The sequence below is a fragment of the Lutra lutra genome, chromosome 2 (genome assembly GCF_902655055.1).
Source record: "Lutra lutra chromosome 2, mLutLut1.2, whole genome shotgun sequence".
Classification (NCBI taxonomy): Eukaryota; Metazoa; Chordata; class Mammalia; order Carnivora; family Mustelidae; genus Lutra; species Lutra lutra.
In genome coordinates this window covers 7,207,461-7,235,160 of record NC_062279.1, presented here as the reverse complement: position 1 = coordinate 7,235,160, position 27,700 = coordinate 7,207,461, and the positions used below count along the sequence as shown (strand labels likewise).

Below are 27,700 nucleotides of genomic sequence, written 5' to 3'. Positions count from 1 at the left end.
ATGCTTTCTGTGTGTCTCACACACTCGTGTGTATAATGTAAATGTATGTACATATACATACGTGTGTGTGTAATAATGAAATGTGGGCATAGTACAGCTACTGAAGATTAACACAGAACAGGATTTCAAGGACTTCAGTTACCACTTTATTAAAATAGCCAGAGCAACTAGATTTTCTCCTGAACCACTGGCTTTCTGTATTATCTGGATGACCTTGAAATAAAGGATTTGGACAGTAAATGGACAGGAACATTATGACTCATATATTCCTCCTTTCTGATGCGGGGCATTTTTAAGGACTAGACTTGCAGAATGAGTCCTTGAACTGATGAACCATCATAAAATAGACTTGCTAGGATTTCTGGCATCCAAGTCCATGGGCAGCAGACCTGAAAGAGTTGAGGGACAACAGGAAGGGAGGATGGCTCCAGAAGGCTGCTGTGGATGCTGGGGAACCACTGCTTGGGTATGAGAATAACGAAATCTGAGAAATTCCATGTTTACCTACAGATGGAGATAAAAATCAGTATGTGGCAGGAGTCTAGGATCTCTAAGCTTTGGAATCAGGGAGGAGTTAAGTAACTCTGGATGCTGTGGGCTCATTAACATGTATAACTCAATACTTTTGATGTTCTTACTCATAAGATCTCTGTATTTGTATGTTTTTTATTAGCACCTGTAGTCCTAGTCTTTTTTTTTTTTGTCTTCTTACTTTTGAACATGGGAGAGGAAGTGAGTCCTCTTCATTTCTTGTAGGCTGCGCTGCATGTTTGTTGGTTAGGCTGGGGGTCCCACCCAGTCTCATGACGGGTGAGACTGGAAATTGGGCACAGGACTGGGATCTCATGGCTTCATTCTCCATCCTCAGCTTTGCCTGCTTAGTGCTTGGACTGTCTGAGAGCGAAAACCCGGAGAAAGACACCTGGCAACTGAGTTAATGACAATGCAGCCACTGGTGAGTAGGGAAGCCTCTTTCTGCTGAAAGAACACCCTAGGGCCATCAGATGGGCGAATTTTATTGGCTTAAATGTTCACTTGCAGTTGGGAAATCCTCAGGGATCTGAGCTCCATTGAAATTTCCCCAGGACTCTAGGATAGTTACAATGATTCAGAAACTCAGTAACTAGTAACATAGTATCACACTAGTTTATCCCAGCCTCCATTAAGCTTGTGTATTTACAGAAATGAAGAAAGAAGTTTGCTTTCTCTAACTCAGTCCACATCCTTATTGGGAAATAATCCACCCATTGATCATAGTGTTGGCTCTAAAGATCCTTTCATTAAGGGTTGTGGTTGAAGAGATGAGCAGGGAGGAGACCAATGTGGTCCAATCGGGAAGTGCTTTCCACGAGTCCAGTGTTTCAGGTGCTGGGTGAGGGCTGTGGAGTGCTAAAGGGAGCACAAGAGAAGTTGAGGCCACAAAGGGCATGAGGAATCATTCATATTTTTCCAATTTTAACGTTTCAAGAGAATATATTTGCACTTTTGGAAACTTCTTAAAAAGATAACTAAATTTTCATTATCATTCTTGCCCCGTTCACATATTTTACCTTTTTATAATTAACCTTTTTCATATTTGATAACTGCACTTAGTGTATAGGGAGTATTAACTCCATAATTGTGGCTATATATTCAGGAGAAGGGCGTATAGTAGAGTAAAATTTAAGATCTTGCAGAAACTTTTTAAAAACTACATAAAGCAAAACCATTCAACAGGCTTCTGTTCTCCTTTAGCAGAGGGACAAGACAGGAGACTGGTGTTGAAGGTCCAGAGAAAATTAGGAGTCCTCATGACACAGGCTAGGACTGCCCTTCAGTACAGCTGTCTCAGAGGTTCCTGGCTTGTGCTGCTGAACCTTCTGTTCTGACCTTACACCTTATTATGAACACCTGAGCCTGCAGAGTTGAGCAAGACTACACTGGGTATATCAAGTTCTCCATGAAACATGTTCATTTCTGAAGAATGCTAGAGATGGTTTCAAGGTTCTTGGATATTTTAATGACTAATGACTTGTATTTAATACATGTTTACTTAGGAAGAACTTCATACATTAGTTCATTGGGTCTTTCAATACTCCTAACAGGTCATTAAAGGTTCATCTGTGGGAATAGTGTCATGGTTTAAAAGTGGCAAGTCATGGTTATTGTTTGCCTTATACTGAGTCTGTAAAGTTACTTGAAGTTAATCAGAAAGTGAGTTTTAGTTATGAATTTTCAGGTGCCAGTTTTATAACCCTATGTCTGATATAATTATCAGTTTTTGTTTTAGACTTTATGTGTTTATTTTAATAAGTAGGCTCTACACCCAACCTGGGACCTGAGCTCATGACCCAGAGATCGAGAGTTGCAAGCTCTACTGAATGATCCAGCCAGGTGCCCCCATAATTACCAGTTGCTTTAAAAAAAAAAAAAAAAAATCCAGGCTATGTAATATCACACTTCATGTGATATTCCTTTACAGTAAAGTTTTATTAATTCAGATTATACCTCTGTAATGTATCTGAAAGGCACATGCCAGTTCTGCACCGAGAATGAACGACGGGAACCCTAGACTTAGTTTGATCTTTCTACACACCCAGCTCCTCCACCCTCTTCCTCAGTGCTGTCATCGCAACCCTCCTGCTCTGGACGCCAGTAGGGAATGCTCTGTCTAAAACAGAATATCCGTGATGTTTTAGGAATCAGTGACATTTGAAGATGTAGCTATAGACTTCACCAAGGAAGAGTGGGACCTGCTGGACATATCCCAGCGAAAGCTGTTCAGGGATGTCATGCTGGAAAATATACGTCACCTCGTCTCCCTGGGTGAGTCTGCCAACGCCTACACTTATATAGATGGGTGGGTGGGAAGGTAGTTGGTCAGTCAGCAAGTAACTGGAACAGCTTCTGCATACCCACATACCTACTCCACTCTCTACCCTGAATCTTTCATAGACCTTACTTGAAAGAAAGTTGTTTCTTTATATTTTACTACATTTAGTTTGTCACACCACTAGAATATACTTTTGACCACAGTGTAATGTCTTTGTTACTACTCAGTCTCTAACAACCTGAGCAGAACTGGGAATTCAGTATTTCTGAATGCATAAACAAATTATTTAAACATTTTCTAAATAATTATTCTCCCATAGTCATTATTTCAAGGGTTGAAACTAGACCAATGACAAAAATAGAACTTTGATTTCTCTTGTTGAGCTTACTTGGTGTCTTTTTGAAAGTAATATTCAACCCACTGTGGAGACATTTAATTTCTCCATTTCTGAAAAGACTGAGGATTCTGCATTCTGTCTTTAAATTTGGGCATGGACACCACTGTCCAGAAGGTCTTCACTATTTTCGACACATATTTGGATTTGTGCTTTTTTCCATTCAAGTTCTTGTTGTGTTCTCCTTATTCTTCCTCAGTTGCCTGTCCTGGACTTAATGATGATTATTAGCCTTGGGGAAGGAGAGGACTTTTAATAGTACAGAATTCAAAATCCACGTACCTTTTTTCAATGAACAGGATATCAGCATTGCAAATCAGATTTGATTTTCCAGTTGGAGCAAGGACAAGAGCTGTGGAGTGAAGGAACTAGATTTCTTCAAGGTCAGAGCCCAGGTGAGCTGCAGGGACCCGTGCTTCAGTATGAGGAGGTGCCTACTCACTGTATGTTATTGGAAATACCAACTGAAGATTTTGTCAAGTGAGTGATTTTCTAAAATGTGGAGAAGAACACTGGGGCAAAATTCTTCAAATGTCATTATTCCTTGCATTTGTCAATCACAATTCATGTTTTCTCTTGCCGGTGTTTCTTTTGACTTTGGGGAAAGCATATTCATATACTTAAATGAAGTTAAACTTTCACAGTAACTCCTACCCTAATATTCCCCTTTGAAGGTTTCTCTTCTCTTTCCCTACCCAATCTGCCTTCATTAGAATTTTTTCATAATTCAATTCTGAAAATCTTTGAGAATTAGTATTCCTAGAGTATTCCTTCATTTGACATATTTGCCCCATCAAAGTGCCAGTTTTTGAAACATACTCACATGGATCTTGGTGCTTTTCAACATTTTCATTACCCTACTGCCATTCTATTTGTTTTGTTTTGTCTTCAATTATTTTAGGCAGGGGAAATGCCTTTAAAGAGCAAGAAATGATAGCCACACAACGTATCAGCAGGAAGGACACATCTGCAATCATGCCAGTGGTAAGTTTAATGAGTAGTAACCCTGGTCATCCAAATGAAAGACCTAGAAATAGGATGTTAATAATTGAGCACAATAGCCTAATTCATATTAAGTTGGGATTAGACTTTTTTTTTTGAGCAAAAAGTTTTGGCTAGTTTGAATTTAGTGAGGAAATTAATCTGAGCCCCCAAACCATAACCTGAGATCGTAAAAAAAAAAAAAAAAAAAAAAAAAAGACAACTGCATAAACACTGATCGTATGCCCAGTCTTTGAAACATAATCTATAAGCTCTGTAGTTGGGATGCTACAAAAGAAAAAATCTTTATGTAGACAAGGGGGTAACAAACACATTGTGTGTATGCAAGTAACACTGGCAAGATTTTAACTGGAGACTATCACTGAGTGGTTAATTTAGGATTTCTGTGTAGAAAAGTGAATGTATGATTATGTAGGCCAACTTTAACAACCTTTCATCTCTTTCCCAAAAGCAGGAATCTCATACTCCAGAGGATCCCTTTGAATATAAAGATTTGGAAGATTTCACTCATGGCTTCATGTTGACTCAACATTTGTTAACTCACACAGAAAAGACACCTTGTATCAGTAAACAGTGTCCAAAATCCCTTAGTGACCAGTCATACCTTAATCAACATAAGCAAATTCACACCAGAGGTAAATCATGTGAGTGCCATCTGTGTGGAAAAGCCTTTAGTAATTGCTCAAGCCTTAGGAGACATGAGATGACTCACACTGGAGAGAAACCATATGAATGCCATATCTGTGGGAATGCCTTTATTCAAAGCTCAGACCTTAGAAAACACAATCTAACTCACACTGGAGAGAAACCATATGAATGTCATCTATGTGGGAAAGCCTTCAGTCAGTCCTCCAACCTCAGACAGCATGAGAGAACACACACTGGAGAGCAGCCATATGAGTGTCACCTGTGTGGGAAGGCCTTCAGTAAATGTTCTGCCCTCAGACGACATGAAAGAACTCACACTGGAGAGAAACCATATGAATGTCATCGTTGTGGGAAATCCTTCAGTCAGTGTTCTGCTCTTAGACGACACGAGGGAACCCACAATGGAGAGAAAATTATGAATGCCTTCAGTAAATATTCTGACCTTAGATAACATCGTATTATAAATGTAATGAATGTGGGTGAGACTTCAACCATAGCGTTAACATTTAAACACACCGCTAGAGGACTTGCACATTGAAGAAACTGTCTGTAATCAATGTAGAAGATCCCTCAGTCATTCTTCCTCATTTGACATACACCAGCTTAAATGGAAGAAATCCCTGTGTGTGACAACTGTGCAGCAGAACCACGAAAGATGTAAGAGAACTCACTCTGTAAATATAAGGAATGGAGAGGTCTTAAGCAACAGCTCTCAACCTGAAACACACTATTGGGCCTGCACCAGGGAGCACCCCTAGCTCTGTGAGCACTGTGAACGGCACGCAGCCAGGCACCAGGTGTGGTGCACACAAGAAAACTCAGTGAAGTCTGAATAAACACTAACACAAGATGTAAGAGGATGAATGCTCTTGAGGAATAACAGTTCATATTGCAGTGAGAAATGAGAGACCCTTTGTTCACAGAGAGGCATTTGGGGCACGTGTGAAGATTCGGACTGTATACAGCACTCAGTGTCCGTGATCACTCACTTCTCAGCCAACATTAAGCTTCTTACCTGAGGAGATGGCAGTCAGGAAACCACAGTGGCAGGAACTTCAGGCAGATTTCGTATCAGGAAACTAAGTCTAGGGAAAAACCTCTAAAATTAGAGCCTTTAACATACAATGTAACCAGTAATTCAGGATTTTGAGAAAAATATTCATGGGGAAAATGTGGCATATAAATACAAAAAGGTAAAGTTGGTCTAAGCATATTGAATACAGAATTTTCTAAAACGTAAAACTTTTTCAATACATTATTTCCTGTAAATATTTAATAAACCTTGTTGCTGAAAAATCTGTTGTTGAGGTTCTGATTTTCTCTACGCAGTTGTAAACACATGGGTTTGAGCCTACACTCTTTGGTAAGTAGATTAGAGACTCCACAAGACAGTCTCCTCTTCCTCTAACAGCTCCTTCCACAGAGATCAGCTCCACTGTTCCAACTTCCCACCAGCAGCTAGCTCCTTCTGCACCTGGTGGTGGCATAGCAGGGACCTTCACCCCAACTGACAACTTACTCATTGTTCTGTGAGCCTGGTAGTAGAACCACACCTTCTAGTAGAACCACAAGCATAGTATCCCAGATACTAGTGTAAACCATGAGGCTGCTCCAGCCCTCCTATGCCCCTGGGAAACTCGGTCTTTCCAGACCAAGAACATTCCTTAGAGTTTTTCCATGAAGCTTCTCTGAGGACAGGAGTTCATCCAATGACCACATCTTAGATCTCACTTACTCAAGTGAGTCCTGAATTATGTGCCTTCCTGTTCCCTGAACAGAGCCACTGCTATGTACCCCCACAACAGTCCTGCAAAGAAAACTCAAGAATGATAAAATCCCCTATCAGACATCACATTAAGCCCTTATAATTAATTTATTCTTCTCCAAACAAAATAAAAATTCTCACAAAGGCAGTCTCCCTGGCTTTGGTCCCAGGGCTTGGAAATGGATTGCCCTTCAACAAACCCCAATACTGGACCTAAATCACAAAGGGAGATGTTCTTTAGAGACAACCCAGCTGATCTGTTCTCTTTCCAAGCTGACACAGTCCATAATCTTAGCCTGAGACCAATTAAATGAGCACATCTCTGGATAGAACTGATAGATCATTAAAAAAATATATCCACAAGTGATTCTGCTGTGTAGCCAGGGTGAGTCAAGTCATAGGTGAGGACAACGAGCAATCAATTCCAGCATCTTGGCACCTTCGCTGGAGAGGCAGGGTCCATGATCAGGTGGGGACACGGAGGTGTGAACAAGGGTTGAAGGGAACAAAAGAGGGATCAGAAGTTCAGACTCAGGGGGCACCTGGGTGGCTCGGTGGGTTAAGCCTCTGCCTTTGGCTCAGGTCATGATCAGGGTCCTGGGATTGAGTCCTGCATCGGGCTCTCTGCTCAGCAGGGAGCCTGCTTACCCCCACCTCTCTCTACCTGCTGCTCTGCCTACTTGTGATCTCTCTCTCTCTCAGTCAAGTAAATAAATAAAATCTTTAAAAAAAATTCAGACCCTGGAGACAAACATGGGTTGTATTTTCCACCATTACAGCCAATTAGATCTTGTTACTATAACTTTCTAACTCATTTCCTCAATTCTAAAACGTAAATACACTTAGTCCCTACATCTTAAGAATTGCTGTGAAAACTTAAAAAAAAAAACAACAAAAACGGTGCTGTGAAAACTAATGGAGTTGGTACTGCATACACCAAGTTGTTATTACACATAAACAGGTACTTTGTTTTTGCAAATATTTTACAAATTAACTTGAAATGTGAATATACCACTCTGCATTATATTTGATCTGCTTACAACAGTATGTAGTTTAGTTATAGTTGTTTAGCTATAGTTGTTTTTAAGTGTAATCCTGGGGCTCAACTAAATTTTGAGAACTATCTGGTGGCTCAGCCAGAACTCACCCACCCTTTGTCCCAGTATGTCTCCAACAAGGGAGGAACTGGTCCTGGGCCTGCTGGGGGTGGGGCCTGTGCTAGTGTTGGGACCCCTAAGATCGATGCGCACACACCCTTCTCAGGAGGCCATGTCGTAGCGGGTTTTATCTTCACTGACCTAGGGCTGTAAGTGCATTGAGCAGCTGTACTAAGATCAAGGGACTTCATGGCAGATAAAATTTAGAGGACTACGAGGTGACAGACCCACACAACTAGCTTTGTTTGAGTGACACACGGACAGCTTGCTGTAAAGGGAAGTCCCATACAAGTTCACTCCATCCAGAGGCAACGTTGTGGGGCCCCCATCCAGAAGGGGAGGATGGAAAGGGAGTTCCTGGGGGGAAGGGGTCTTCACCGTCCAGATGGAAGCGTTAGTCACAGATGGGGAGTCTCTGGATCAGAACTACGGGGGAGGGTGGCGGCTAACAGCAGCTTAGAGATTTGTACGGTCCACACTTTACCTTTATGGCTAGCAGATATGGGTACGATGCCACAGTATGCACAAAATGTAAGCTCTGTATGGTTAAAAATCTGCTGATTTCAGCTGTTTAAAACAATTCAGTGTAAAAATGTGAGTTTGGCCCTGGTGGACTTAAAGCTCATGGGCCTGGTCTGCTGTGAAGATGTAAAATCTTTGGATCATTTATAAAGTACTTGATAATTTCAACAGATTTTTCTTCCTACTCACCATACACTGCTTTTTTGCCTGCTCAAATCCAATGTTGCAACCTTTTATTTCTCATTTCGGTTGTACTTTTCAGCTTCAGAATTTCTATTTGATTCCATTTTATAATTTCTATCTCTTTACCGAAGCTCTCCATTTAGTGAAACGTTGTTTTCTTCAGTTCTTTGAGCATCACTGAACTGCTTAGTTTAAAACCTTTGTCTAGGAAGTCCAAGGTCAGTGCTTCTCAGGGACCACGTCTGTTCAATTTTCTTTTCCCGTGAGTGGGCTGTGAAGAAGTGTTTCTTCTTTCTTTATATGGCTCAATTTTTTTTGTTGAGTACTGGATATCTTAAATATTATAATGTATCTCTGGAAATCAGATTCTCCTGCCTTCTCCACATCTGTTGCTGCTATGTTATGAGGGTTATACTTGTTTAATGACTTTTCTCAACTTTTTTTTTTTTTAAGATTTTTATTTATTTCTTTGACAGAGACAGATCACAAGTAGGCAGAGAGGCAGGCAGAGAGAGAGGGGGAAGCAGGGCAGAGAGAGAAGGGGAAGCAGAGCAGAGAGCAGAGCTGAGCAGAGAGCCTGATGTGGACCCTGGGATCATGACCTGAGCCGAAGGCAGAGGCTTTAACCCACTGAGCCACCCAGGCGCCCCTCTCAACTTTTTGTAACAACTCTTTGTTGCATGTGGCCCTGAAGTCTGCTCTTTTAGCTTAGTGATCCCCTTGTGACTTGAGAGAGCTCCTGCAGTGCCTGGAGCCAGAGCAAACCTCTGCAGTCGCTGCAGACTGGCCCCTGCTGGCACTCTGCTCCAAGGCTTAGGCAGGGAGTTAACTCCGTCTTCCCTTCACTGGCTGTTGCTCTAGTGCTGAAGGCGAACTCACATGGTGCTCTCCAGTGTTTTCATGTCCGACCGTGGGCATCAGCATGGCCTTTTGACTGCCCAGCACACAGCAGATTTTCAGTGCCCTTCGTCCCTCAGTTATGTCCCAGCATCTTCATTCTCAGGCTTTTTGGTCTGCCTGCCTGACTCTGGCCTCTCTGGTTGATCCCTTCCCCAGACAGAATCTACTAGTTTATTTCACTGAAATGCTCTTGACACTGCCACCCAGAGGGCCCTTCAGCCCCTTTCTAGAAAGTTCTGAGAAAGTTGAAACAAAGGAAAACTCCTGTCTGTCCGTCTTAGAGTCCTCAAAGAGGTCAGAACACACAAACACAATTCTCTGAGAACCTTTGTGTTATGCTGCATCAGGAATGTGGGCCCACAGAGCTGGGCAGTGTGGTATGGTAGGTGGGTAAGCTAAAACACCACAATGCTGTTTACTGAAATTAAACTTTTTTTCTTCATTAAGTACTCCCCAATTATCTAAACTATCAATAGCTCATTCTCCAGCTTACTTTTGCAATTTTTGTTCTCCTAGTTCAGTTATTTCTCCTGTCGTTTCAAGATTTTGACTTACTTATACTCTCTAAAAAATCTTACTAAAAATAGGTAAATATGTTGTTGCATCCAAACAAATTCTGGACAATTTTTCCTGAAACATTCATTTTCATTTTATTACTACCTGAAGCACCCAACTGTTTTGTTTTTAGAAACAATACCCATTGTCATGTATAGCATATTTAAATGCCCCTACCTTTATTTTCTAGACAAACTACAATGTAGAAAGAATTAGCATGCATTTCTCTGGGATAAGCTTTTTTTTTTTTTTTTTTTTTTTAAGATTTTATTTATTTATTTGACAGAGAGAAATCACAAGTAAACAGAGAGGCAGACAGAGAGGAGGAAGCAGGCTCCCCGCCGAGCAGAAAGCCCGATGCGGGGCTCGAACCCAGGACCTGAGATCATGACCTGAGCCGAAGGCAGCGGCTTAACCCACTGAGCCACCCAGGCGCCCCTCTCTGGGATAAGCTTTAATCTATGGTCTGTAAGAATGGGAAATACTCTGCTGCTGGGGTTTTGGTTTTTGATTTGTTTTTGTTTTACCAGGACAAAATTTAGTATACCCCTAAACCTAGTCTATATTTTAGTTACCTTCGTTTCTAAAACTAGAATATAAATTCCCAGAGGGACTTTCCAGTTTTCTCCTCTCTGTCGTATTTCACTAACACCCAGCAATAAAACTCAATTCGAGACTTGGAGCTTTGGCAAAGCTGTTTTCCATACCACAAATATTCTTGTGGTTAATAGGTTTCAAACACTGCTCACATGTCACTCCTTCATAAAACCTGTCTTAATTCTTTCAGCCCAAGGTCCTGCCCTGAGACCTTTCACAATACTTGGTTTTCATATCTCTGTTACAGGTTTAATTCCACCACGTCACTTCTCTAGAGAATTCTGGTTGAGTTTTCATTTTTTCAATAAAAACTCTGTACATGAAGGGCGACTGGGTGCCTCAGTGGATTAAAGCTTCTGCCTTTGGCTCAGGTCATGATCGCAGGTCCTGGGATGGAGCCCCACATTGGGCTCTCCGCTCAGCAGGGAGCCTGCTTCCCCCTCTCTCTCTGCCTGCCTCTCTGCCTACTTGTGATCTCTGTCAAATAAATAAATAAAATATTTTTTTTAATTTTTTTTTAAAGATTTTATTTGTTTATTTGACAGAGAGAGATCACAAGTAGACAGAGAGGCAGGCAGAGAGAGAGAGAGAGAGAGAGGGAAGCAGGCTCCCTGCTGAGCGGAGAGCCCGATGCGGGACTCGATCCCAGGACCCTGAGATCATGACCTGAGCTGAAGGCAGCGGCTTAACCCACTGAGCCACCCAGGCGCCCCAAATAAAATCTTAAAAAAAAAAAAAAAACAAAAAAAAAACCCTCTCTACATGAAATATACCAGGCATTGGTCTCAGAGCTCAGGATGCAGTGATAAACAACAGAATTGCCTTTGACCGCAGAGTCTGGTGGGTGCTGTATCTAGATCTTATCTTGAGAAGCAGCAGTACGAGGCAGTAGTTATAGGAGCACACTCTGGAACTAGACTGCATTGTCTGAAGACTATCCCTACCACTGAGGAAATATGTGACTTTGAGCAACTCATTTCACCATTTGTTAATTGTGGGTAATATTTCATAGGTTTTTTTTGTGAGAATGAGTTAAATCATGGACTACATTTACAAACAAGGCTGGTATATAAGAACTCAATATTTGATATTTTAAAAAATCAAGATGTTTCCTTGGAAAGTTTTATTAAATATTTCCACAGTGCTCAAAATACCATAGTACAGTGATTAGTTGCAAAGAAATTTATAGTACCATCATGTATTGCTTTATTACCTATGTAACTTATGATACATTTTTATATGCATTAAAACATGCATTTGATAAATGCCACTAATTTGATGTTATTAATTCACGTGGGAAGTGCCATGACTGCATTAGAATTGATGCCCAATGTGTACTCATATGTTTATAAGTCTTTAGAAAAGACATGAGAATATGCATCTGCTCACTGATTTGACACACAAAAAATGTGTACCTGTCACCTGTGCAATATTTAGGAAGACTATCCAACTTAAACACATAGAAAAATTTTGCACACAAATTATGACTTGAGCAAAGCACAGATCTTCCATAATCATGGGGGCAGGAGGTAGACGGGGTAGATAATAGCTTCTACCCTTTTATACATCTGACAGAATTGTTCCATGGTCATGGCTCGGCCAGATACACTTTTCTATCAAAATCATCTTTCAACAATTTATTAATAATATCTTAAGCTAGATCATGTCCAGTTTCATCTTTCATATAAGTCAATAAATAATTCTATTCTATGATCATTCATATTTTATGATTATATGAACATGACTTATAATCTAACATTTGTTCATAAGCAGTGACTTCTACTGTACAATGGAAAAAGCATGTATTCATATATTCTTAATAGTATTTAGGTCTAATATGATTTCCTAATCAGAAATCTCATTTGAATTTTGCTACACATAACGTGCAAATCTTTTGTGATCACTAACTCTATTAGCTATATCGATATTATAACTTGTAAGGCCAACTATATTTATAAGTATTCCCAGAGTTGGGCCTCCAATAATACTATGAGGTATACTTTTTCCCCAGAAAATAGCAACATCTGATAGGTCTTACAAAACAGTCTGGGATTTTTATGGCTTTATGAAAAGGCATCAAATCTTCATGGTGCTAAGTTCTGTTTACATTCTTACAAACTTTGGCAATTTTCTCTTAGTTGAATGTATTTGTGCTAAAACTGTATGGAAACAAATACAAATAAAAACACTCCAAAGATTCTTTAGAGTGAGGAAGCCAAAACCAGTTTTTGAAAATGTTGAGCCAAGAGGTGACAGAGAAATTTAAAGTCTGAATACTGCCCCTACTCAGAAAAGCTATTTTTATTTTTTTTATCTTTTATTTTTTTAAATTTGACAGAGAGAGAGAGAGATCACAAGTAGGTAGAGAGGCCAGCAGAGTGGGAGGAGGAAGCAGGTTCCCCACAGAGCAGAGAGCCCGACGTGGGGCTTGATCCCAGGACACTTGAGATCACGACCTGAGCTGAAGGCAGAGACTTAACCCACTGAGCCACTCAGGCGCCCCAGAAAAGCTATTTTTAGAGGGTAGACATATAAACTCGACCATAAAAGAACGAAATATATATATCATATGTAATACACAATTATATATCAGTATTATTTACTCATCTGTGTTAAAATGCTTCTAAATAAAAAAAAGAATATGACTAGTACACACTGTCAATTATGAGTAGTTAATAGTAGAAATAATCAAACATGTATGTGTTAGAAAATTATAATGGTGTTTTTAATAAACTTTTAATTTTGGAACAGATTTTATTCAGATTAAATTTAAAGAAAATTTGGGAAAATACTCACATATTTGCCATATACCTGAGACCCAGTTTCCCCTCTTACTACATCTTGCCATATTTGATGTAATTTATAAATTAATATGTCCTTAACTAATTCTATACTTTGGTCAGATTTCTGTGGGTTTATTGTCACTGTTCAGATTCCCATCCAGTACACCACATTTATTCATGTCTCCTTAGGTTCCTCTTGGCTATGACATTTTCTCAGATTTTCTTGTTTTGATGATTATGAGTCTTTAGAATTACCATAAAGGTATATTTGATTTTTCCCGCATGATTAAAACGACTGTGGTCTTTTGGTTTTGAGAGGAAGATAACAGAGATAAATTGCCATTTTCATGACTTTATAACAAGGCTACATGCTCTCAAGATGACTTAGTAGTGTCTGTCACATTTCTCTGCTGACTTTACTTGTGTACCACTTTCTGTACTACTCATTCTCTTTCAAAAAACATCACTGTGGACAGCCCACATTTAAGAAGTGCAAAATTATGTTCCACCTTAAGATGATGAGTATCTAAATCAATTATCTGGGGTGTTTTCCATATAAGTAATATCTATTTTTTCCCATTAATGCATTCACATCAGTATCAATCCGTGTGTGTTTATTTTATACCTTGAATTAGAATTCAACTCTGTTTTGTTGTGTTCCAACTGTGGCATGAGGAGATCTTTTATTTGGCTTGTGTTTTCCTTTGACATAATCCCATCCATATTTTATGTTTTGTTTTATTTTGTAACTTCCTTTTTGGAAACTCAACATTCTCCATGGTTGTCAAATATTTCCTGCCCCTCCTAGTATCAGCCATTTCTGCAAGGAGCCCTGGTTCACCTTATTGGAGAACAGGATTAAAAACCCAGGTTCTAGGGGTGCCTGGGTGGCTCAGTGGGTTAAAGCCTCTGCCTTCGGGTCAGGTCATGAGCTCAGGGTCCTGGGATCGAGCCCCACATCGGGCTCTCTGCTCAGCAGGGAGTCTGCTTCCTCCTCTCTCTGCCTGCTTCTCTGCCTGCTTGTGATCTCTGTATGTCAAATAAATAAATAAAATTTTTTAAAAAAAGAATCTTTATAAAAACCCAGGTTCTAGAGCTAAATGTGCTCACTGCTACTGGGGTTTGCTTCTTAACCATGCTGACACTGTAAGGAAGTATAAGTGTGTGTGCTTATGCCAATCTTTGTATATACACATAACTACAGATACTGCTTATGAAAACGGTATCTATACTAAGCTAAACACTAGTTCATAGGGATGCATCCATCACTATGGATACACAGTGATGTATCACTATGTATATATATCTATAGCATATATAGTATATATATATATATATATATATATATGAACTAGGGATTATTTTAACTTTCTTTCCTTGCTTATCTCTAATTTCCCACTCTAACAGTGAGATACCTGGCTCCTGTTATCTGCCATCCTTTTTTATTAATTGTTAAATTCCAGTTCACATGTATGGTTTCAGAATTGCTAACTAGTACCTCCCTGGAGAAGAACCTTATCAAATAGAGTACACTGTTTATGTAACAATTCCTTTTGGTTTTGGTTTTACAGTCTCAGTCATTCCAAGTTACTTAGGTCAGCCCTTTTTTTCCTCCACCTATAGTTTTTCTTTGTTTCATATTTTTTAATGATTTTAAATTATTCTATAACATTATTTCATCTTGGGATTCATCTACCTCCCAAGTGATTATTTTCAAATTTAATTCATTAATATTTACTATTTTTGCTGTAAAAACTGTATAGCAGGAGGAGGGGCAAGGTGGCAGAGGAGTAGGAGACCCTATTTCAATCGGTCCCCTGAATTGAGCTAAATATCTACCAGAGCACTCTGAACACCCACGAAATCAACCTGAGATGTAAGATTATATATTCTGGATCTCTTCAGGGGCAGAGGATCATCAGTGGAGAGGTACGAGGAGATGGGAGTGGGCAGATTGATACTGGAGGATAAACAGAAGGAGGAAGGAGCCACCAAAAGTAATACCCCAATGTGAAAGTGCCTTGTGCTTGGGGACCAACATTGGCTTGGAGATTGATTAACAGCACTCAAAAAGAACAAAGGGCCTTAAGGGACAATTGCTGGGATTGGGCACCAACCTAAGCCCATCGTTCCAGGATGGCCACAGCTGGCACCCACCCACACCTTAGAGAGTCAGGCACAGGCTGCAGTTGGTGGTCCCTGGGTCCAAGGTCACCACAGCTACCTCTGCTGCCTGACCTTCCACCACGGCTGAGTGCACCCAGCATGGGCATGGGCTCTAGACAGCGGTCCTGGAAACACCAGCCACTGGGACCAGGCTAGTCCATACCATCATTGTTTGTGGTTTTGGTGGCACAGGGGCACAGAGACAAGTGGGAGCCTCAGGCGACCATTGAGACAGTAGTTGGGGGTGCGACCACCTGTGGGAGGCTGCAGTGTTCAACCAAATTTGCAAAGGGGGAGTCTATGTGTTCTGGACCATTCAGAGGGGCGCAGACTGTGGTTTACCTCTGAGGTGGAGCACTGGATGTGTACAGTTTACCTTGCTCTGATGCTCCAAAAAGGCACAAAATGCCACCAAAGAACAAAAACCTCCAGAGAACAAAAGCCTGAAAAACCAGTTTCCACAGAGCCCAGTCCCTTGATGGGGGGCAGAGTAACTCAGCCCAAGGAAGACTGACTGAAAAACAAGGAGGCAGGCCCCTCCCCCAAGAGACAAGACAAAAGAACAAGAGGACAGCAACCACAGGGTCCCTGTAAAACTCTAAAACCCTAACATCAGGGGAAAACAATTTATTAAGCTCTGGGTATTCTCCCCCCGCCCAACAGCCTGTCTATTTTGTCAATACAACTTTTCTCTCTTTTTTTTTTTTTATTCATGATTCTTACTCTTTTCATTTTTCTTTTTTACCTACTTACTATGTCAACTAGATGTTTAATACAACATATTCCATAGTAACCTTTTAACTTGAACTTTTTTCATACATATACCTTTGTTCCTTGTTCTTTTATAGATAGACAGATATAGATAAAAGCTTCTAGGTAGTTCTTTTTCCCTATTCAACACTATCCCTATATATATATATACACACAGTTTTAATTTCCCTGTATCTCTGGAAAGTCAAGTCCTTTATCAAAGATAACAAGATACACCCAGGAAGAACTGAAATAATCTTCCTCGCCCACATCAAGGGTTTATAACCAACTTCCCATCTTACTCTTTTGTCAGTGTTTCTGTGTGTTTATTTCTGTTTTTCTACTTTATAAATCTTATTCTTGGGGTTCATTTTGGCTGTTTTTTTTTTTTTTTCTTTTTCTTTTGTTGGTCTTTTTATTTTTGGTTTTGTACTTTATAAATCTTGCTCTTGGGGCTCATTTTGGCAGGTTTTTTTCCTTGTTTTTATCTTTTTCTCTCCCTTTTTCTTTCTTTTTGGTGGTGACTTCTGATTGCTCTGAAACTTTCCAGGGTGCACCTTGCCTCAATTGTGGTTGATATTTTCAGCTATACATCCCCTCAATTACCTCTCACCAGAATGACCAGGAGGAGGAATACCCAAAAGAGGAAAAATTCAGAGACTGTGACCTCTGCCACAGAACTAATGGATTTGGACATAAACAATATGTTGGAAATAGAATTCAGGGTAACTGCTATCCAGACAATGACTAGGTTGGAGAAGACCATTAGTGGAAACATAGAATCTCTATGGGAGGAGTGAGAGCTGATCTGGCAGAACTTAAAAATGCTACCTATGAGAATCAATCTAATCTAAATACTCTAACAGCTTGGGTAAATGAGGCAGAATATCAAATTAGTGATCTAGAAGACAAAATGATAGAAAAGAAGGATCAGGAGGAGGCCTGGAACAAACAGCTTAGAAGCCATGAAAACAGAATTAGAGAAATAAATGATGCCATGAAACATTACGATGTCAGAATTATTGAGATCCCTAAGGGGGTGGAGAGAAGGAGAGGACTAGAAGATATAGTTGAACAAGTCCTAGATGAGAACTTCCCTAATCTGGGGAATGGAACAAGTGTTCATGTCCTAGAGGCAGAGAGGACACACCCCCAAGATCAACAAGGGTAGAAAGACCTCTAGACATGTAATTGTGAAATTTGTGAGTTGTAAATTCAGAGAAGATGTCTTAAGGGCAGCTAGGGGAAAGAGATTCCTTAGGTATAGAGGGAGGAACATCAGAATAACATCAACCTGTCCACAGAAACTTGGCAAGCCAGAAAGGACTCGCAAGACATATTCGGGGCACTAAATGAGAAGAACATGCAGCCAAGAATACTTTATATGGCAAGGCCGACATTCAGAATGGAGAGATAAAAAGCTTCCAAGACCAGAAAAGTCTAAAAGATCATGTGACCACCAAGCTGGCACTACAAGAAATATTAAGGGGAGTTCTAAAGAAGAAAGACCCCAAGTGTGATATAGAAATTTACAGAGACAATCTATACAAACAAGGACTTCACAGGCAACATGACAACAATAAAAACTTATATTTCAATAATCCCTCTCAATGTGAACAGCTTAAATGTTACTATAAAACGGTACAAGGTTGCGGACTGGATAAAAAGACAGGACCCATCCATATGCTACAAGAGATGAATTTTGAACCTAATGATACATCCAGACTGAAAGTGAAGAGATGGAGAACCATCTTTCATGCTAACAGGCCTCAAAAGAAAGCTGGGATAGTGATTCTCACATCAGAAAAATTAGATTTTAAGCTAAAGAAGGTAGTCAAAGATACAGATGGACACCACATCATTCTTAAAAGGTCTATCCAATAAGAAGATCTAACAATTATAAATATTTATGCCCCCTACATGGGAGCAGCCAACTACATAAGCCAACTGTTAAATCGAAATAAAGAGTCATAATGATAAGAATACATTAACTGTAGGAGATCTTAACATGCCACTCTCAGCAACAGACAGATCATCTAAACAGAAAATCAACAAAGAAACAAGAGCTTTGAATGACACACTGGACCAGATGGACCTCATAGATATATACATAACATTCCACCCTAAAACAATTCTTGAATGCACATGGAACTTTCTCTAGAACAGACCACATACTGGGGCACAAATCAGGGCTCAACCAATACCAAAAGATTGAGATTATTCCCTGCATATTCTCACACCACAATGCTTTGAAACTGGAACTCAATCACAAGAAAAAGTTTGGAAGGAGTTCAAACACTTGGAAGCTAAAGACCATCCTGCTCAAGAATGTTTGGATCAACCAGGAAATCAAAGAAGAACTTAAACAATTCATGGAAAACAATGAGAATAAAAAATATCAGTCCAAAACCCATGGAATATGGCTAAGGCAGTCCTAAGGGGGAAATACATAGCCATCCAAGCCTCACTCAAAAAACCAGAAAAATCCCAAATACACAAACTTTTTTACACTTTAAAGAACAGGAGAATCAACAACAAATTAAGCCAACCCCACGCACAAGAAGGGAAATAATTAAGATTAGAGCAGAGAGGGCGCCTGGGTGGTTCAGTGGGTTGAGCCGCTGCCTTCGGATCAGGTCATGATCCCGGGGTCCTGGGATTGAGTACCGCATCAGGCTTTCTGCTTTGGCAGGGAGCCTGCTTCCCCGACTCTCTCTCTGCCTGCCTCTCTGCCTACTGGTGCTCTTGGTCTGTCAAATAAATAAATAAAAAAAAATCTTAAAAAAGATTAGAGCAGAGATCAATGAGTTAGAAACCAGAGATGCAGTAGAACAATACCAATGAAACTAGAAGATGGTTCTTTTCAAGAATTAATAAGATCAGGGCGCCTGGGTGGCTCAGTGGGTTAAAGCCTCTGCCTTTAGCTCAGGTCATGATCCCAGGGTCCTGAAATCAAGCCCCACATTGGGCTCTGCTCAGCAGGGAGTCTGCTTCCCTTTCTCTCTGCCTGCCTCTCTGCCTACCTGTGATCTCTGTCAAATAAATAAATAGAATCTTAAAAAAAAAAAAGAAATTCCTTTAAAAAAAATAATTAATAAGATTGATAAACCACTGGCCAGACTTATCCAAAAGAAATGAGAAAGGACCCAAATTAATAACATTATGAATGACAGGGACAGATCACAACTAACACCAATGAAATAGAAACAATCATCAGAAATTATTATCAACAGTTATATGCCAATAAGTTAAGCACCCTAGAAGAAATGGAAGCATTCCTGGAAACACATAAACTTCCAAGACTGAAACAAGAAGAAATTGACAACCTGAATAGACCAATAACCAGTAACGAGATTAAAGCAGTGATCAAAAGCATCCCAAAGGGGCTGCCTGGGTCGTTCAGTGGGTTAAGCCTCTGCCTTCAGCTCAGGTCATGATCTCAGGGTCCTGGGATTGAGTCCCACATCGGGCTCTCTGCTAGGCAGGGAGTCTGCTTCTTCCTCTCTCTCTCTCTCTCTACTTGTGATCTCTCTCTCTCTGTCAAATAAATAAAATCTTAAAAAAAAAAAAAAAGCATCCCCAAAAACAGGAATCCAAGACCTAATGGATTCCCTGGGGGAATTCTACCAAACATTCAAAGAAGAAATAATACCTATTCTACCGAAGCAGTTTCAAAAAATAGAGACAGAAGAAATGTTCCAGACTCTTTCTATGAAGCCAATATTACTTTGATCCCCAAACCAGGCAAAGACCCCATCAAAAAGCAGAATTTCAGACCAATATCCCTGATGAATATTGATGCCAAGATTCTCAACAGGATCCTAGCTAATAGGATCCAATAGTACATTAAAAAGATGATCTACCATGACCAGGTGGGATTTATCCCCAGGATGCAAGGGTGGTTTAACATTAACAAATCAATCAATGTCATAGAACAAATCAATAAGAGAAGAGAGAAGAACCACATGGTCCTCTCAATTGATGGAGAAAAAGCATTTGACAAAATATGGCCTCCTTTCCCGATTAAAGCTCTTCAAGTTATATGAATAGAGGGAACATTCTTCAACTTCATAAAATTCATCTATGAAAAACCCACAGTGCATATCATTCTCAATGGGGAAAAGCTGAGAGCCTTCTCACTGAGATAAGGAACACGACAAAGATGCCCACTCTTGCCACTGTTGTTCAACATAGTATTAGAAGTCTTAGCAATAGCAATAAGACAACAACAACAACAACAACAACAAAAGAGGTATTCAAATTGGCAAATAAGAAGTCAAACTCACTCTCTCCAGAGATGACATGATACTTTATGTGCAAAACCCAAAAGACTCCATCCCCAAATTACTAGAACTCATACAGCAATTCAGAAATGTGGCAGGATACAAAATCAATGCACAAAAATCTCTTGCTCTCTTGTACTCTAACAATGAAACTGTAGAAAGAACAATCAGAGAATCAATTCAATTTATAATAGCACCAAAACCCATAGGATAACTTGGAATAAACCTAACCAAGAGATGAAGGATCTATACTCTAGGAACTACAGAACACTCACGAAAGAAACTGAAGAAGATACAAGATGATGGAAAAATATTCACACTCATGGATTGGAAGAATAAACATTGTTAAAATGTCTATGCTGCCCAGAACAATCTATACTTTCAATGTCATCCTGATCAAAATATCAGCGGCATTTTTCAAAGTGCTGGAACAAAGAATCCTAAAATTTGTATGGAACCAGAAAAGATCCTGAATCACCAAGGAAATGCTGAAAAAGAAAAACAAAACTGGGGACATCATGTTGCCTGATTTAAGCTTTATTACAAAGCTGTGATCACCAAGACAGTGTGGTACTGGCACAAAAAACAGACACATAGACCAATGGAACAGAGTAGAGAACCCAGATATGGACCCTCAACTCTATGGTCAAAAAATCTTCAACAAAGCAGGAAAAAATATCCAGTGGAAAAAAGTCTCTTCAATAAATGGTGCTGGGAAAATTAGACAGCTATGTATGGAAGAATGAAACTTGACCATTCTCTTATACCATACACAAAGATAAATTCAAAATAGATGAAAGACCTCAATGTGAGACAGGAATCCATCAAAATCCTGGATGAGAACATAAGCAGTAACCTCTTCGACATTGGCCACAGCAACTTCTTTCAAGACATGTCTCCAAAGGCAAGGCAATTAAAAGTGAAAATGAACTTTTGGGACTTCATCAAGATCAAAATCTTCTGTACAGCAAAGGAAACAGTCAAGAAAACAAAGAGGCAACCCACAGGATGGGAGAAGATATTTGCAAATGACATAACAGATAAAGGGCTAGTATCCAAGATCTATAAAGGACTTCTCAAACTCAACACCCAAAAAACAAATAATCAAGTCAAAAAATGGGTAGAAAACATGAACAGACACTTCTCCAAAGAAGACATACATATAGCTAACAGACACATGAAAAAAATGTTCATCATCATTAGCCATCAGGGAAATTTAGATCAAAACCACACTGAGATACCACCTTACACCAGTTAGAATCGCCAAAATCGACAAGACAAGAAAGGACAAATGTGGGAGAGTTTGTGGAGAAAGGGGAACCCTCTTACACTGCTGGTGGGAACTCAAGTTGGTACAGTCACTTTGGAAAACAGATACAGATGTAGTGAAAAGGGCCACATGCACCCCAGTGTTCATAGCGGCAATGTCCCCACAACATTTTCCAAACTGTGGAAAGAGCCTGCTCTTTATCCAGCAGACAACTGGATAAAGACGATGTGCTCCATATATACAATGGAATATTACTCAGCCACTAGAAAGGATGAATACCCAGCTTCTGCATCCTGGATGGGACTGGAGGAGATTATGCTGAGTGAAATAAGTCAAGCAGAGAAAGTCAATTATCATATGGTTTCACTTACTTGTGGAGCATAAGGAATAACATGGATGACATTAGGAGAAGGAAAGGAAAAGTGAATTGGAGGAAATTGGAGGGGAAGACAAACCATGAGAGACTGTGGACTCAGAAACAAACTGAGGGTTTTAGAGGCGAGGGGTTTGGGAGGATGGGTGAGCCTGGTGGTAGGTATTAAGGAGGTCATGTACTGCATGGACCACTGGGTATTCTACATAAACAATGAATCTTGGAACACTACATCAAAAACTAATGATGTATTTTATGTTGACCAACATAACACAATAAAAAAAAAACTGTATGGCATTTGAAAATGTATTGTGGCATGTATCCACCATTAAAGTATCACCCAGAATGTTTCACTTATTCAATGTCTTCCTTTCACAGACCCCTGTTAACTATTGATCTATTCAGCATTTCTATCATTTTGTATCTTCTCCTAGATCACACGTAAAGAAATAATATATTATGTATCATTTTCAGACTGGCTTCTTCTCAGAAATATGAATGAAAAACAGTTCACTGTTTTTCACTGCTGGACCAAATTCCATTTCATGGTTATAAACTTTGGTTTTGGCTATATATTCACCTACTGAAGAACATCTTCCAGTTTGGGGCCATCATGATAAAGCTGATATAAATATTTGTGTGCTGCTTTTGGTGTGGGCATAAGTTTTTGGTCCAGATGGGTAATATCCAGAAGTATGATTATTATGGGTACAATGAGACTATATTTGCATTTTAAGAAACTGCCAGACTGCCTTCTAGAGTGTCTGCGCCATATTCATCCCTATTAGAGGTCCTTGTGGTTCTCCATGCTAATTAGCAAAATGTTTTGCCAATTTTTCTAAATTTTAGCCCCATCCTAATGTGTAGTATTAAGCCGTGTCTCATGTAATTTGCTTTTCCCTAATAGCAAGTGATGCTGAGGATCTTTTTGTATGTTAATCTGCTATCTTCTGTGTCTCTCTTCAGATTGTTACCCATTTTTACATTTTTTAAAAATTCGTTAGGTTTTATGAGTCCTTACCATATTTTCTACACAAATATTTTTTCTGATATATCTTCTGCAAGGATCCCCCTGTCTGCAGAAGTCTTTTTATTCTCTTAGCAGTATCTTCTGCAGAGTCACGTTTTAATTGCAATGGAATTCACCATATCAATTTTTCTCTTTCATGGATCTTGCTCTTGGTCGTATATACAAAACTTACCTCTACACCCAAATTCAAGAAGATACTTTCTTACTTTTTTTTCTAGAATTTTTAAAGTTTTGATAGGGGCAAGATGGCGGAGGGGTAGGGGACCCTATTTCAACGGGTCCCCTGAATTGAGCTGCCTATCTACCAGACCACTCCAACACCCACAAAATTAGCCTGAGATGTAAGAAGATATATCCAGATCTCTACAAATAGAATTTTTTAAGTTTTGCATTTTACTTATGAGTTTATGAAAATAAGTTCTGGTGTGTGGTGAAATCTGTGTGTTCAATTTTCCACATGGTCAAACAGTCCTTGTGCTCGTTACTGATCAGACTATCCTCCACTGCACTGCCTCTGCTCCGATGGCAAAATTCAGCTATTTGAGTGGGTCTGTTTTTCAGACCCTTAATTCTGCCCCATTTACCTCTGCGTCTAATCTTTTGCCAATGTCATGCTCTAATCATGACAGAGCTTTAGGTTAATTTCTGGAGTTAGGAAGGGGATGGAGGATCTTCGACTTGTTCTTCCTAACTGTGTAGGCTATTCTAACTTTAGCAACAGTTTAAAAGATCTACAACATAACTCGCTGGGACTATTTGATTCAGACGGCACTGAATCTACTGGTAAGTCAGGGAAGACGTGGCATCTTAACAACAGTGTAATATACTCAACCGTACCTGCTTACTGTTAGGGTCCGTGATCAAAGAACGAGACTGATTAAAGCAAAAATCAAACAAAGCTTTATTTCACGCCAAGCATCAAAAATCAAACTGACCGGTCAGGGCTGTCTCTTACGAAAAGGTGACAACGAAGACCCCGGCAAGTCCGCTCCTAACGTGGCTGCTCTGGATAAGGCCTTTCTGTAGATGAGGCCACTCTGGACGAGGCCACTCCCAGGACGAGGCCACAGTTGATGAGGTCGCTCCTCAGGGCTGCTCCCTGGAAAGGCTGCTCACAAAAAGAGGCCACTCTGGAGGAAGCCTCTTTCCTGACGATGCTGCCTCCCACAGGGCTGCTCACCGAGGAAGCCTCTTTCCAGATGAAGCCACTCCCCGGAATGGCGCAGCTCCAGCGAGGCTGCGGCTCAGGGTATCAAGGCCGCTCCTGGCAGCGAGGCCATTCACAGCGAGGTTGCTGGCGTCAGGCCGTTCCCTGCTGTGTTGTCAGCGGGGCTGCTGGTGTCGGGACCGCTGGCGTCAGGACCACTGGCGTCTCGGCTGCTGCTGGAGTGCTGGGACCACTGGCGTCTGGGACAGCTGGAGTGCTGGGACCGCCGGTGTCTGGACCACTGGCGTCTGGACTGCTGGCGTCTGGACTGCTGCTGGAGTGCTGGGACTGCTGGTGTCTCGGCTGCTGCTGGAGTGCTGGGACCGCTGGCGTCTGGGACAGCTGGAGTGCTGGGACCACTGGCATCTGGACCGCTGGCATCTGGACTGCTGCTGGAGTGCTGGGACCGCCGGCGGGCTGGGTCAGCTGGCGTCGGGACCGCTGGCGTCTCAGGTGCAATGGCAGGTCCGCTGCAGGTGGCGCCACTGCCAAAGCCACGGTGTGGGCGGGGCTGCAGGCGTCGGAGCTGCCGGTGGCTCGGGTCCGCTGGCGGCTCCTCTAGCTCTGACAAGAGCTGTCACACTCTCACAGCTCTCACAAGAGCTGTCACAGCTCTCACAAGAGCTGTCACAGCTCTCTTTCTTCTGCTCCCGCCGACTCTCCTTCTTCTGCTCCCACCGACTCTCCTTCTTCTGCTGCTCCCGCCGACTCTCCTTCTTCTGCTGCTCCCGCCACTCCCCTCTCTGCTGCTCCCGCAGACTCTTCTGCTGCTGCTTCTTCCTTCTTCTTCTGACAGCTCTCCTTTCCCCTTTCGCTAGCCTCGCAGACCAACCTTTATGGGGGTGGTTGAGCCCCGCCCCTACGCAGGTAGCCAATTGAATCCTAATTCACCCAGTGGATATACCCACGCCACACCGATTGGACGTCTTCACCCAGCCTGCCCCACCCCTACTTCCGGGGTCCACAAGCTAGTCGCTCTGGGAGGGGCAGGCCCTTACACTTACCATGGACAGGAAATAGCTCTGCATTGAGTAAGATTCTCTTCGATAAACTTCCACCAAGTTTCAGTTTTCTGCACGCAAATTTGTACCTATTTTGTTACATTTACTATCTATGGTTTTCACTTTCTTTGCTTGTAGTCAGAATAAATAACGATCAATGGATTTAAAATTCCTTGGCAAAATGAAAGCTGCACACGCCGGAAGGCAATTTCCTGCCCTCCTCCCTAGAACCCAGAGAGCCGGCAAAACCCGCGTGGGACGTCATTACCGAATGCGCCGCCACCACTCCCAGGACCTCAGGACGTCACTCCGCCCCTCCAAACGCGAGCGGACCGCTGACTGGCGCCCTTTTACGAAGCTCAGGAGTGCCTGGAGTGTAGCACGTGCAGGCAGACCCTGCTTAGCATGGACGCGGATCAAGACGGACCTTGGCAAGGCGCCCCTCCAGTTAGGCCAATCACTCACAGCCTTTATCTCCAGTGGGTCTCAGCGACCTAGGCGCTCTCACAGTACTAACACTTAAAATAACGCCACGGCTCGTAATGCACCGACCCTGCGGCCTCTCGGCAGGTTTCCCCTCTGCGGGGGCGCACGAGAGCACGCGGGCGGCCAGAACGCGAAGAACCACGCACGCACCCGGTATCCGCCCCCCCATCCCCCCGCACGTGTCCCTCCCGCTGCCTGCCTCAGGGCTCCCCCAGAAACACTCCCCAACCCGTGAAAATGACCACCACGGGCCGCACCGTCGCCATGAAGCCCCTCCGGGAGCGGGCGCGCGGGTAAAGCAAGTCTTGCTAAAACACCACACGGGAAAGGGTCAGGCACGCCGGCCAGGGCGAGGAACGAGTTCCTTCCTCACCGTTTATGAAAAACCATCCCGCAGCGGCCGGGGGAGGCCCCCTCCCAGCAGTCTGGGCCGCACAGGGCTGTCACTCACCGAAGACGCGGGCCCTCGTCGTCCGCACCATCGCCGCCTCCGTCTGTCACGAGGGAACGTCGCTCCCGCTCTTGTGCAGACGCGGCGTTTGAGGCAAACGGGCGCGACGCGCATGCGTTCCACGCGGGTCTAAGGCGCAACGTCAGAAAAGACGGGTTGGCGCGCCCCCTGCCGGCCGCTAGGGCGCAGCGCAGGAAGCTTTGCACTCCTCTAAGGGACCGCGAAACCCCTGCGGTAGATTCTCCTAAATCATGGAAATTCAGTATCCAGGGTGAAGGGTATTAAAGAGGGCACGTGTTGTAATGAGCACTAGGTCTTAAACGTAACTAATGAATCATGGAACACTACATCAAAAACTAATGATGTAGGGGCACCTGGGTGGCTCAGTGGGTTAAAGCAGCTGCCTTCAGCTCAGGTCATGATCTCAGGGTCCTGGGATTGAGCGCCCCCGTCCGGTTCTCTGCGCAGCAGGGAGCCTGCTTCCCTTCCTCTCTCTCTCTGCCTGCCTCTCTTCCTACTTGTGTCTCTGTCTGTCAAATAAAGTCTTAAAAGAAACCACTAATGATGTACTATACAGTGGCTAACTGAATAAAAGAAAAAGGAACTTAAAGCCTGAGTACAAAAAAAAAGAGAGAGAATGTTAAATATTTCATTAATAATTTTTACTTTTTTAATTATTTTTTTAAAATTTTTAAAATTTTTAAAAGATTTTATTTATTTATTTGACAGAGGGAGAGAGAGATCACAAGCAGGCAGAGAAGCAGGCAGAGAGAGAGGGGGAAGCAGGTTCCCTGCCGAGCAGAGAAACCAACGTGGGGCTCGATCCCAGGACCCTGAGATCATGACCTGAGCCGAAGGCAGAGGCTTAACCCACTGAGCCACCCAGGCGCCCCAATTTTTACTTTTTTTAAAAAAAGATTTTATTTATTTATTTGGCAGAGAGAGAGATCACAAGTAGGCAGAGAGGCAGGCAGAGAGAGAAAGAGGGGGAAGCAGACTCGCTGCTGAGCAGAGAGCCGGATGTGGGCCTCCGGCTGGATCCCAGGACCCTGAGATCACTACCTGAGCGGAAGGCATAGGCTTACCCCACTGAGCCATCCAGGCGCCCAATAATTTTTACTTTAACCACATGTTGACATATATTTTATTTTATATATTTGGGTTAAATAAAATGTATCTTAAAAGAAATAAAATATGCTTAAAGAAGACATAAAAAAAGAAATTCAGTATGCAGATTAATCAGTGCCACATTTTTGGAAATTCTAAGGGTAGGACTTACTTAAAAAAAATATGGAAATTCTAACTGAAATAGAGCTGACTCTCCCATATATTGATGCAAAAGCATGGAAATTATATATGAAGCAA

General features: G+C 41.7%; 1 protein-coding gene and 1 long non-coding RNA gene across 13 annotated transcripts in view; one reads left to right on the top strand and one right to left on the bottom strand.

The window, feature by feature from the left end:
- Positions 1 to 14,247, top strand: part of LOC125090801 (zinc finger protein 705D-like) — a 121,027-nt gene extending 106,780 nt beyond the window's left edge. For 6 of the 10 annotated variants that reach the window (XM_047713899.1, XM_047713871.1, XM_047713880.1 and 3 more), the window contains 5 exons: positions 869 to 955; positions 2,679 to 2,805; positions 3,506 to 3,601; positions 4,108 to 4,190; positions 4,660 to 6,146. In XM_047713899.1, the coding sequence (XP_047569855.1) occupies positions 938 to 955; positions 2,679 to 2,805; positions 3,506 to 3,601; positions 4,108 to 4,190; positions 4,660 to 5,307 (972 nt within the window). In that variant the 5' untranslated portion in view covers positions 869 to 937 and the 3' untranslated portion in view covers positions 5,308 to 6,146. Of the gene's footprint in view, positions 1 to 868; positions 956 to 2,678; positions 2,806 to 3,505; positions 3,602 to 4,107; positions 4,192 to 4,659; positions 6,147 to 14,195 lie in introns of those variants that run through there. The other 4 variants (XR_007124488.1, XR_007124487.1, XM_047713933.1 and 1 more) reach the window with 4 other exon arrangements.
- LOC125090857 (uncharacterized) lies at positions 317 to 26,441 on the bottom strand. 3 transcript variants are annotated; one of them, XR_007124506.1, is made up of 5 exons: positions 26,336 to 26,441; positions 5,872 to 5,941; positions 3,489 to 3,647; positions 1,181 to 1,389; positions 317 to 504 (listed from the first exon to the last, which is right to left on the bottom strand). It is a non-coding gene; the product is annotated as an uncharacterized LOC125090857 (long non-coding RNA). The 3 variants fall into 3 exon arrangements; XR_007124507.1 differs by having other exon boundaries at positions 1,213 to 1,389; XR_007124504.1 differs by lacking the exon at positions 317 to 504 and having other exon boundaries at positions 707 to 1,389.
- Positions 26,442 to 27,700: the final 1,259 nt, after the last annotated feature.